General features: G+C 39.5%; 2 protein-coding genes across 2 annotated transcripts; one reads left to right on the top strand and one right to left on the bottom strand.

Annotated features, from left to right (window-relative positions):
- serping1 (serpin peptidase inhibitor, clade G (C1 inhibitor), member 1) lies at positions 1–3,839 on the bottom strand (the record flags this gene model as incomplete). Its single annotated transcript, XM_079278305.1, has 10 exons — positions 1–248; positions 505–727; positions 1,122–1,261; positions 1,337–1,540; positions 1,668–1,811; positions 2,494–2,709; positions 2,822–3,118; positions 3,250–3,417; positions 3,513–3,621; positions 3,792–3,839. The coding sequence occupies 10 exons, from the start codon at positions 3,837–3,839 to the stop codon at positions 1–3; spliced, it is 1,797 nt and encodes a 598-aa protein (XP_079134431.1).
- Positions 3,840–5,861: 2,022 nt separating this feature from the next.
- tmem134 (transmembrane protein 134) lies at positions 5,862–9,134 on the top strand. Its single transcript, XM_079279359.1, has 8 exons — positions 5,862–6,034; positions 6,441–6,700; positions 6,792–6,859; positions 6,947–7,033; positions 7,108–7,184; positions 7,715–7,759; positions 8,614–8,667; positions 8,783–9,134. Exons 2-8 carry the CDS (start codon positions 6,485–6,487, stop codon positions 8,863–8,865), a joined length of 630 nt encoding a protein of 209 aa, XP_079135485.1. The 5' UTR covers positions 5,862–6,034; positions 6,441–6,484; the 3' UTR covers positions 8,866–9,134.
- Positions 9,135–9,617: the final 483 nt, after the last annotated feature.

The following is a 9,617-nucleotide window of genomic DNA, read 5'->3' as shown; positions in this document are numbered from 1 at the left end:
TCATGGGTCGGTCACTCTGCCAATAAAGAGTGGCACATTGGCCCCGTCGCTCCACAGCAGCATGATGAAAGGCCGCATGGCAGTGAAGGAAGGGAAGGAGCGAGAGAACGACACAGCGGTGACGGCCCCGGCCTCAACTCCTTGTTCGGTCAGTGCGAGGAAGGCTCTGTGTCTGGCATCGTCCAGAATAACCCTCTCTTCTGAGTAGAGACCACACATGTTGGCACCCTCGAAGAGTGACGACAGTCCTGGTTGGGGGAACCGGGAGAAAAAAAGAGTGGAAAGGTGATAGTAAGGGAAAAAAGAAGGGGCGGAAGCAAAGTAATTGAATCAGACAGAGGGAGATCAAATAGCAGAAGGTATGGTTATTTCACAAATGACACTTAATTACTGAATGTCTACTGGCTGGAAGCTAAAGCTGAAAGCATAGGTGATTTTCAATTTGTGGTATTAATGAGCTGAATGAGTCTGACGGACAGAAAAGATCATGAAAGATGAACAAACCTAATTTCTTCATAAGTATGTTCATGTCTGGCTGGATATCCAATTTGATTTGGGGCAGAGTGACCTCGATATGCTGAGGAGGTGTTGTTTTAAATTGTTCTATCATTTGACGCACAGCCGTGTCCGTCATCCTTTCCTCCACCTGCTGCAGGTCAGTCACTTTGTTGGAGCGAGGTAGCAGGATGTAAAGACTGCTGTCACCCGTCAGGGCAAACCTTGCCACCTGCGGAAAAATAGAAGAGCAAGAGAATTAGCGACATTAATAGTAAGCAAAATGAACTATTAGCAGTTCATGTTTGCAATGTACTCATGAATGTACACACAACTTCCACTGGATTACTTTGATAGTGGAGAAAAGTTAAAACGTGATGATTCTCAAGCAAGTTCTGAAGTTATAAAGAGCTTCCTCCTCTTTGTTTTTAAAATGATATATACAAACTGTAAGTCTCGCCGACTATAAACACGTGTGTCTCGTGTCTGTGAAGTCAGATTTGATTGAGTAATGTCTCCGTGAAAGAGTGCACATTTTGACACAGTATCTTTGGCTCTCCTCACTGTTTGAAAACCTCCACTGTGTACAGTATGTGAATGGGTGGGTTAAGGTGTCTGTTGCTTACCTGTGCCTTTAGCTCAACTACATACGTCATAGCCGCCATGTATTTCTGGTGATAGAGGACAGACACCATCTCCAGATCACCATCCAGTTTTGTGAAAAGTCCTTTCCTGGGTTTCATATCATACTTGACCTTCCACTGACCTGACACACACAGACACATTCTTTATAAGCTTCCACCATTTCCTCATGCACATACACGCAACATAGGACACTGACCACTAAAGGTGACAGCGTTGAGCAGCATCAGCTGTGTACTGGCTGGCACGGAGTCGACCAAGTGTTTGATTTTATTGTTGGTCTTATTTGCCACCCAGCTGTTGATCATCTGTGTGTTGTCCTCGCTGGTTTCCAGCAGCCTGGTGGGCTCCGCTTCATAGAACTGGATGGACTGGTTGGTAAAGGATTCGCTGAGGTTCATTTCTGAGGAAGAGAACAGATAAATCATGATGAGCTGCGGAGATAGAGATCCTTTTATGAGCACTCAGAACCTCTGCATCTAGCTCTTTGACTGCAGAGGAGCCATTTTGTGAGCTTGTGATCGTAATACGTGGGTTATAGTAGATCTGAGAAGCCATCTGCAAGGAGCCGGCCAACTTCTCTCTCAGCTTCTTCATCTGGAGGTGAACACAGTGGAAGTCATGAGGCACACAGACAGCCCTCTCAATGGCTTTACGGGTGTCACCCCTTGCACCTGAACATGATGAAGAAAAGACAATATAGGAATGATATATACTGTACTTTAGAGTGATGTTGAAGGCTGCAGGTTATGCATTTAACATAAGTAGAGAAAAACTCCAGTGACATTTCAAAGTGATTAACATTTTTATGTAACTTCCAAGACAATGATTCCTTTTGCTAAGATTCATCCTTGTTAGACCAAAGAATCTTCAAGGATATTGGTGGTGTTCTATGTTTTTTATATTCTCAAATTCCATGAAAACATGAATGTATGAATGTATACATATTTGACAAAACATAAAACAAGTACTACCGTTGGGCTATGTAGTTTTGAACATTTGGAGGAAATTGTGTAGGGTTTGGTGCAATTTCTGTCAGCAGGATGGTGTATGGGATCAACCGAAAGTAATCTACAGTGCCCACATTCGTCGTGATGAAGCAACACATCACACTTTGCAACAGTGTGGCTCATTAATGTGTTGCTAAAAGTGGAGGTCTGTGGCACAGAGGAATAAGCTATATCAGAATTTTGACGCCAAGACAATACTTCAACTCATTGTTGGTTTTAGTCTTTTCATGGGAATTGTTGAAAATAAAAAATAAAACTTTTAGAGTATACAAGAATAATGATTTATCATTATGTATCATTATGTTGTTTCAAAATAAAAAATGAGGACCTGCTTCCTTTGTCTTACCTAACAACAAATGGGACAGCATCCCGCTGATACTGATAGGAGAGAAGAGCAAGTTGCTGGAGGGTTGTGATTCTCTGAGGTAAGAATACAGCTTCATGGAAAACTCTGTGATGGATTCCTGCAACATGGGTTCCCCTGTGCGATCGTTCTCGTCCTGGCAGGCCTCCCACGCTGTGGTGAAGCTGCTGCAGGAGGGAGGAACAGCGCTAGGAGGAACTGAAAGAAAGTTAAGCAGATGGTTAAATGTACCTGTTTTTTTTTTATTAATAAGAAAAAATGACCTTATTTCATTTCATTTTAGGTATATAGAAAAGGTTGTCAAACCTACCTTCAACAATGATATATACAGAGCTCAGCTTCTCTCCCTCAGCAGATTGACATGTGTAATTTCCAGCATCCTCCATGACAATGTCTCTGATGATGATGGTCTGATCATGGTCGAGTGGATAAAGCTGCTCCACTCTATTATGTTCAGCTGTCGGATCGTCTTCAAGGTGCAACTGTTTCCTCTTACCTGTCTCTTTGAACCAAAGTGCATTGGCCTTGACTTGGTTGGAAGGTGGGAAATGGCACGGGAGGTGAGGAGTAAAGCCCTCGATTACCTTGATGGTATAGGTAACAAATGCTGAAAAGAAATGCACAAAGTCTTTTAGAGTCGAGCATATTGCTGAATGTTAGATATGTAAATTTGATATATATATTAGAGTCAAAATGTTCCATAAAGGTAAAAGAGTAGTGTGCATCTATGATCTTCACCATCAACTGTAACGTGGTATGTCCTTATCATCTCCATGTCGTTCTTTTTTATCAAACACAAGTACTCGCCCTCGTTGGCAGCAGTAACAGGGGATATAGAGAGATACAAGCCATCTTGTTTAACTCGAGGCCAGCCAGGCGACTGAGCACTGACATGTACAGCTTCCCCTGCATTAAGAAAAGATCAAACTGAATACATACATAACTGTGTACTTTTGCAAAACAGTGACAATAGTGGTGGTAGTTACAAAATATATAAAGACCATTGAATTCCCAGGTGATGGCCGCTCCAGTGAGGTCAGTTTGAAATGAAAGACAGGGCAGCTCCAGAGAGGAACCAGGTACCACTCGGAGATCTATGCATGAAGAAAGCTAAGTAGAAAGACGGAGTTCAAACATGTGAGGGAAAGTTGATGAATTCAAGAGGCAAGAAGGATGAGGTTTAAGCACTTTGGTCAATATTTTATAGAGAAGATAATGGTAAACATTCAACCAGAGCGACTGTATAAGGAGCTTATTCTACATTATTCTACTAAGTTTACCTCATAATTGAGCATCAGCACGAGGCAAAGTACAGCCTGTAGTTTCATCTAAAGCGGAAAACGGAGCAAAGGGAGTAAATTGAAATTGGCAAATTGCTGAAGTTGTTTTGCAAGTGAGGATTTCAAACTGAATATGGCACCAAGCCGGGCAGAAGATCAACAATGTGGTGCAATCTGTGAAACATGTTGAAACACTATTGAAACTTTTGAAACTGTAATCATTTAGCTACAGTTTAGATTTGCATTAAATACACCATTGCCAGAGATTAATCCCAAGAAAACTTCAGAAGATAAATAACAAAAATAATGTATCATACACTGTACGAAATATTGCTTCTGTTCATTGCATAATCAACAACAAAAGTCAGAGAAACATTAAAAACTCACACCTTGAATTTCCAAATGTATCCAAATTCAGTGACCAGTTGTTTTTTTACCCGCGATATTTCTGCCACACCCGACACTGTTCACTCCATCTACCACCTCTAACGGTCTGCTCCTCAAAGCTGCAACCATCAATGACTAATCTGGTGCTTATTGGTTTAGAGATGTTTGTTTGCATAATGCAGGTCTTCTGACTTACTGGAAATCCCATGATTCCACATGTTGGCAACACAATCAAGTGGGACAATTTATGCTCCTGTTTGGCATTCATTGCATTGAAATATATAGTATTTTATTACTTAATATATCAGTACTTAAGTCCAGGTATTTTTTATCATCAATCATAACTGCTCATCTTGACATGTGAAACATATTCATTAGTAGTTGGCGGTAAGTTTCACTTTGGCTCATTTCCAATTATCAGAATGTTTTTGCCTGAAGTGTTTCACAAAATTTGATTTTGCTAAAGGTTGCATTACTATATACGGACAATAGCGTAGTGGGAGAAAAACAAGCTGAGTGTCTTCTAATTGGCAGAAAACAATGTTCCCACATTTGTGGACAACAATCATAACGTATCATTGAAGTGCCAAATTGATGGAGGCAGAGTGACAATAAGTGTTTTAATGGGATCATTAAATTAATTAGTACATTTTTAAGTACAGTTTGTTGGGGAGTATTGGTATTGTTAAGAGGACAGCTGGAGGGACTTCAGTCAATTTGATTTACCACTAAGTATAGCAGCTGTCAGTTACTTTTCAGCGATTTCCTTTTGTTTATACATTTAAGAGACTTACCAAATAACATAATAACCATCCCTGAAGTCTTGCCCATTTAACAACTAAATTAAGAGACAACTTGACTTGTGTCATTTCTAGGGTGGTTTTATCCCTAAAGACTCCTTAAACCAAGCATTTTTATGTATCTAGTAAGAACACTTTTGTGACGTTAAATCATTCCAATGAAGGGTACTAACAAGTCTTTTCATGCATTGGTGGAATGTAACTAAGTGCACTTGAGAGGGAAATACTCTACCTTTTATTCCGGTACATTTATTTTATAGATTTAGTAACTAGTTCCTACAGATTAATACTTTTGTATGAAAAACATACAAAGATCTTATAAAATATGGTGTATTGTTATCAATTCAACTAATCTACCAAACAATATATATAGAAGTAGCTGAAACAATCAGTTGATTAATCAGCAAGCCAATTGATAAAAACTATTTTGATCATTGTTTTTCATGTAAAAAATGCATTTCATGGATTCAGATTATCAAATGTGAGGATTTGCTGCTTTTCCTTTTCATAGTTTAATAATTTTAATTCATTTTGAATTTGGACTATTGGTCCTTAAATTATTCTCATAACAAGCATTTTGAGGATAAGTAAGTCAATATTTTCTGAAATTGTCTGAAAACAGTGAAATGATGCTTACACATTGATGCACATTCTCAAATTATATAATCGCAGCCTATAACAGTAACATAAGCCATTTTTCTACATGAAGTACTTTGTATTTTTTTTGTGTGGGATTAGTACTTGTATACTTATACCACAGATACTGCCTATACTTCTACTCTACCAGTGAGTGTCGATCGACAACCCGACACTCGACTAAGTGACTCCTCAAAGAGAGCGTTGGGCGGATTCAGACATGAGCAATCGATAGCCGGGTTTTTAAAAATAGAACGAGACGCTCAAAACTTTTGCAAAATCTTGTATCGCTCTGCTCTCGAGATCAAAAGTGCCAGGAAGACTTGGAAGATAATTCCCAGAGTGTACAAGTATGTGACCTGTGTCTTCACAACGTGGAGTCGGGTTCAGCCTTGCCGGAGAAAAAGTTTACTTCAGACAGTGAGTCTTCCTCCTGGTCATCTGATCGACTAGCGGAAAGAGCACAAACAATGGCCAGTTAGCTGCTGGTTCATTTTAGTTAACTTCGGTCCAGTCTGCTAAAATATGTAGTCCGAGTCGAGGCAGTACTGTATATTTTTCCTGACTGTATGGCTACATTCGCCCTTTTAGCGTCGTAAACATTAGTTAACGCTAAGTTATATTGCATAGAGGTGATGTGGGACGCCAGACTATTTATTTGTGCGTAACACTTAACGTCACAGCCCAGGCATGTGAGCGCGTATATAAGAAATGCATGAGCAAAAATGACCCGTCACTTAATAACAACTTAACTACCACAAAATGTTTCCCCAAGGTGTGAGCACGCGCACTGTGAGTAGCACTGATCTTTACTCTGAACCAACAGTGAGCACCAAGCCACAGGCCCTCAGCGTGTAAAAGGCTATCACCATGGCCACGCAGTTTAGTATCGATGATGCCTTTGCGTTGGAGGGAGACGAGGAGGGAGCTGTGTCTGATGGAGAGGCGGAGGGATGGAAGGGCAGAGACAACGACAGAGAAGGAGGAGAGATGACATTTGGTCCTCTAACTTTCTCCAAACCTCAGACTCATCCCTCTCCTGCTGCTGCTGCCGGCTCCCCTGAACACAGTAACCTAAAATATCAGGTACACTTTCAACTACTATAAAAAATTATCACAATGAATAAATGATTTACTTTAAACTGCTGCTCTCTTATTATCTGTGCTGCGTCTTTAGAATCTGGAAAATGAAGACGTCTTGGGCAGCAATGGCAATTCCTCCTTCAATAATTTCTTTAAAATCAGGTGGGTCCTACAGGTGGAACGTTTGATCGTAGACCACCATGTGCTTTGAAAAGTGAGATAAAGTCTGTTCCTGCTCTCTCTCCACAGCGACCCGGCCACTCTGTCTTACTGCAGCTCCCAGTGGTCCTTCAGCACCTTGAGTTCAGTCACACAGCTGTCTGCACACTGCTGCGGGTGAGAACACACACACACACACACACACATACACACACAGATAAACATATTTACTTTAAAGAATATTTTCACAGGTGGGTGTCCCATCCGCTGGTGAAGAAAAACAGAAGAGTTGTTTTCGCTTCATTCCTTCTCCTCATCACTGGAGTTGGTGAGTTGTTTACTCATTACGTGTAAAATATACAACCAGAATGATTTTGCTGCGATAAATGCTAAATTCAAAGAGGAATACCTTCATTTTAATTATTCGGTCTTATGCTCCTGTTTTGCTCACATTTTCACAGCTTTGTCCTCATGAATATTCTAATGTCACATGAATAAAGTATTTGCATAATAGCTCTGACCCTTTTAAGAGTAGTTACTTGAAATGTACAGAAGATGGTTCAGGAAATAAAAATGTGTTATCTATTTCTTCTTCTTGGATGAAGTAGATCATATGACTAAATGACTAAAATGTGAAATATTTAAATGGCACAGAAAGTTAGAGATTAAAAGGTAGTTTGTTCAGTGTTGTGTCAGTCAGGGACATGTTTGGCACACTGAACTTTGTACCCTTGTTGATTCTCTCTCTGTAACACATTTTGTTCTAACTAGTAATCTAATGAAAAGAAGAAGTATGTCATTTATATATATATATATAAATGAGATCACTGATGTACTTTTTGTATTGTTTCATTTTAGCTCTTATTTTCACGGGTGTTGTCATACAGCTGAATCCAAATGCAGGTAAGGAAAAAAGGAAAATAAACTATTTTAGTGTCCAGAAATGACACAATAAATCACTGTCCAGATGCAAGGTTATTTTTATAGTTATAGTTTTCCCTAAATCATCAGAAAGCTGTAGATTGTTGTATGAGCTGATACAGATGCTGAAAAGCTGTGTATGAAACAAATATTTCTTGAAACAAATAACCAACAAATTAAACCAAAATACTAACTCACAAACACAAAACAAGTGAATAAATGGGACAGTTGGGCCTAAGATGTACCAGCTGTATTCAGCACAGTACACAAACTACAGTTGTAGTTTGCAACAGCGTCAGGACCTATTAAATAAGATACTTTAAAAGAAAGAGAGAAATAAAAAAGATAGATACTTTACAAGGTTGTCTGTAGGAATACTTTTCAAGTGGCAGAAAAAAAAAGTAAAACTAAAGTTGCCAGTTTTCTTTTTTAGTTAATGTCACCCTGAATGAATGGAGGAAATAGATAATGTGAATAACTCTTTGCGACCAGTATAGTACATTTTTTGATTCTTTTAAAAAGGAATGTTTTGACATTTGGGGAATTTGAACCTTTAGTTTTTGTATGGATTAAACAAGTTAATCATTGAACTTCAGACTGATTCTATTAGCTTTGGACGGAGCCAGGCTAGCTCTTTCCAGTGCCAAGCTAAGCGAACAGTCTCATGGCTGTAACGTCATATTGAGCGTACAGACATGAGAGTGGTATCGATCCTCTCATCCACCTCCTGGCAACAAAGCAAATACGCATAGTTCCCAAAATGTTGTGTGGTTTCATTGACTCGAGTTGGTGACTGTCTTTTTACTGTATTGTAACTAATAAAACGGTCCTTACAGGTGTTTCAAGTGCTATTTTCTTTGTACCTGGATTTCTCCTCTTCATCCCTGGAGGTAAATTGATCCATTGTTTCCAAGAGTTTTTGTTTTGCTTGGCCTTAGCCTGTACCAGTAAATGCATGCCTTGTTTTGTTGGTATTAACAATGTCATAACCTGTATTTCCTATAGTGTACCATGTGATATACATCAGCTGTGCTGTCCGGGGAAGGAGAGGCTTCAAATTGTTCTACCTACCCTATTTTGAAAAATGACATTTCACGAGACACTACATTTCACTACATTTATTTCTTTGCTATCTTAAAATGAATTGTATTGTGTCACTTGTAACAAAACATGTGTTGTCACATGGTTGTTTTTTCTTGTCATTGTAATGACCACTACTAATTCAACCACTCAGTGCCTCGACTATGTTTCCGCCACATGAACTGATATTGCTGTATTTGTACACAAAAAAGAAGGAGATTGGTCCTGCCTGTGTTTTCTATGTCGTGTGAATAATGACTGTGAAATTACAATAACACTTTTGTATATTTGAATTTGTGCCAGTTGAGATTTTTTCCAATCAAGGGCAAAGTTACCATATGCCTTTAAAACAAACTATACTACAATTTTTCTGACATAAAACACTATGACTTTAAAGGCCATACTATAGGATGACATTTTTCATGACATGTATATTATACCATGACTTTGTCCACGGCAAAAGGTGCAACCATGATCCAAGGTGTAACCCCGATCCATGGAAACCTGTGAGGGGAGAAAGCACAAAGACTCTGGTGAAGAAGCCAAATTAGTAACATGCATTCATGGGACATGACAACGTACAGAGGGAGAGGAGGATTAGAGTGTACCCTAGGAAGTCCCCCCACCCGTCTAGGCCTACAGCAGCATAACTAGAGACTGCTCCAAGACAAGCCTGAGCCGGCCATAAGCGTTATAAAAGACGAAGGTCTTAAGCTTATTCTTATTCTTCAATTTCGAGAAGGTGTCTGCCTCCCGTGCT

Source organism: Melanostigma gelatinosum, assembly GCF_949748355.1.
Source record: "Melanostigma gelatinosum genome assembly, chromosome: 11".
In the NCBI taxonomy this organism is placed as follows: Eukaryota; Metazoa; Chordata; class Actinopteri; order Perciformes; family Zoarcidae; genus Melanostigma; species Melanostigma gelatinosum.
The sequence above is the reverse complement of the archived record's forward strand: the minus strand, read 5'-3'. Positions and strand labels throughout refer to the sequence as shown.

Coding starts and splice junctions, on each gene's coding strand:
- tmem134 (XM_079279359.1), top strand. CDS start 6,485: ATGGCCACGCAGTTTAGTATCGATGATGCCTTTGCGTTGGAGGGAGAC. Junction 7,034..7,107: donor CTGTCTGCACACTGCTGCGG/GTGAGAACACAC, acceptor ATATTTTCACAG/GTGGGTGTCCCATCCGCTGG. Junction 8,668..8,782: donor TCTCCTCTTCATCCCTGGAG/GTAAATTGATCC, acceptor TATTTCCTATAG/TGTACCATGTGATATACATC.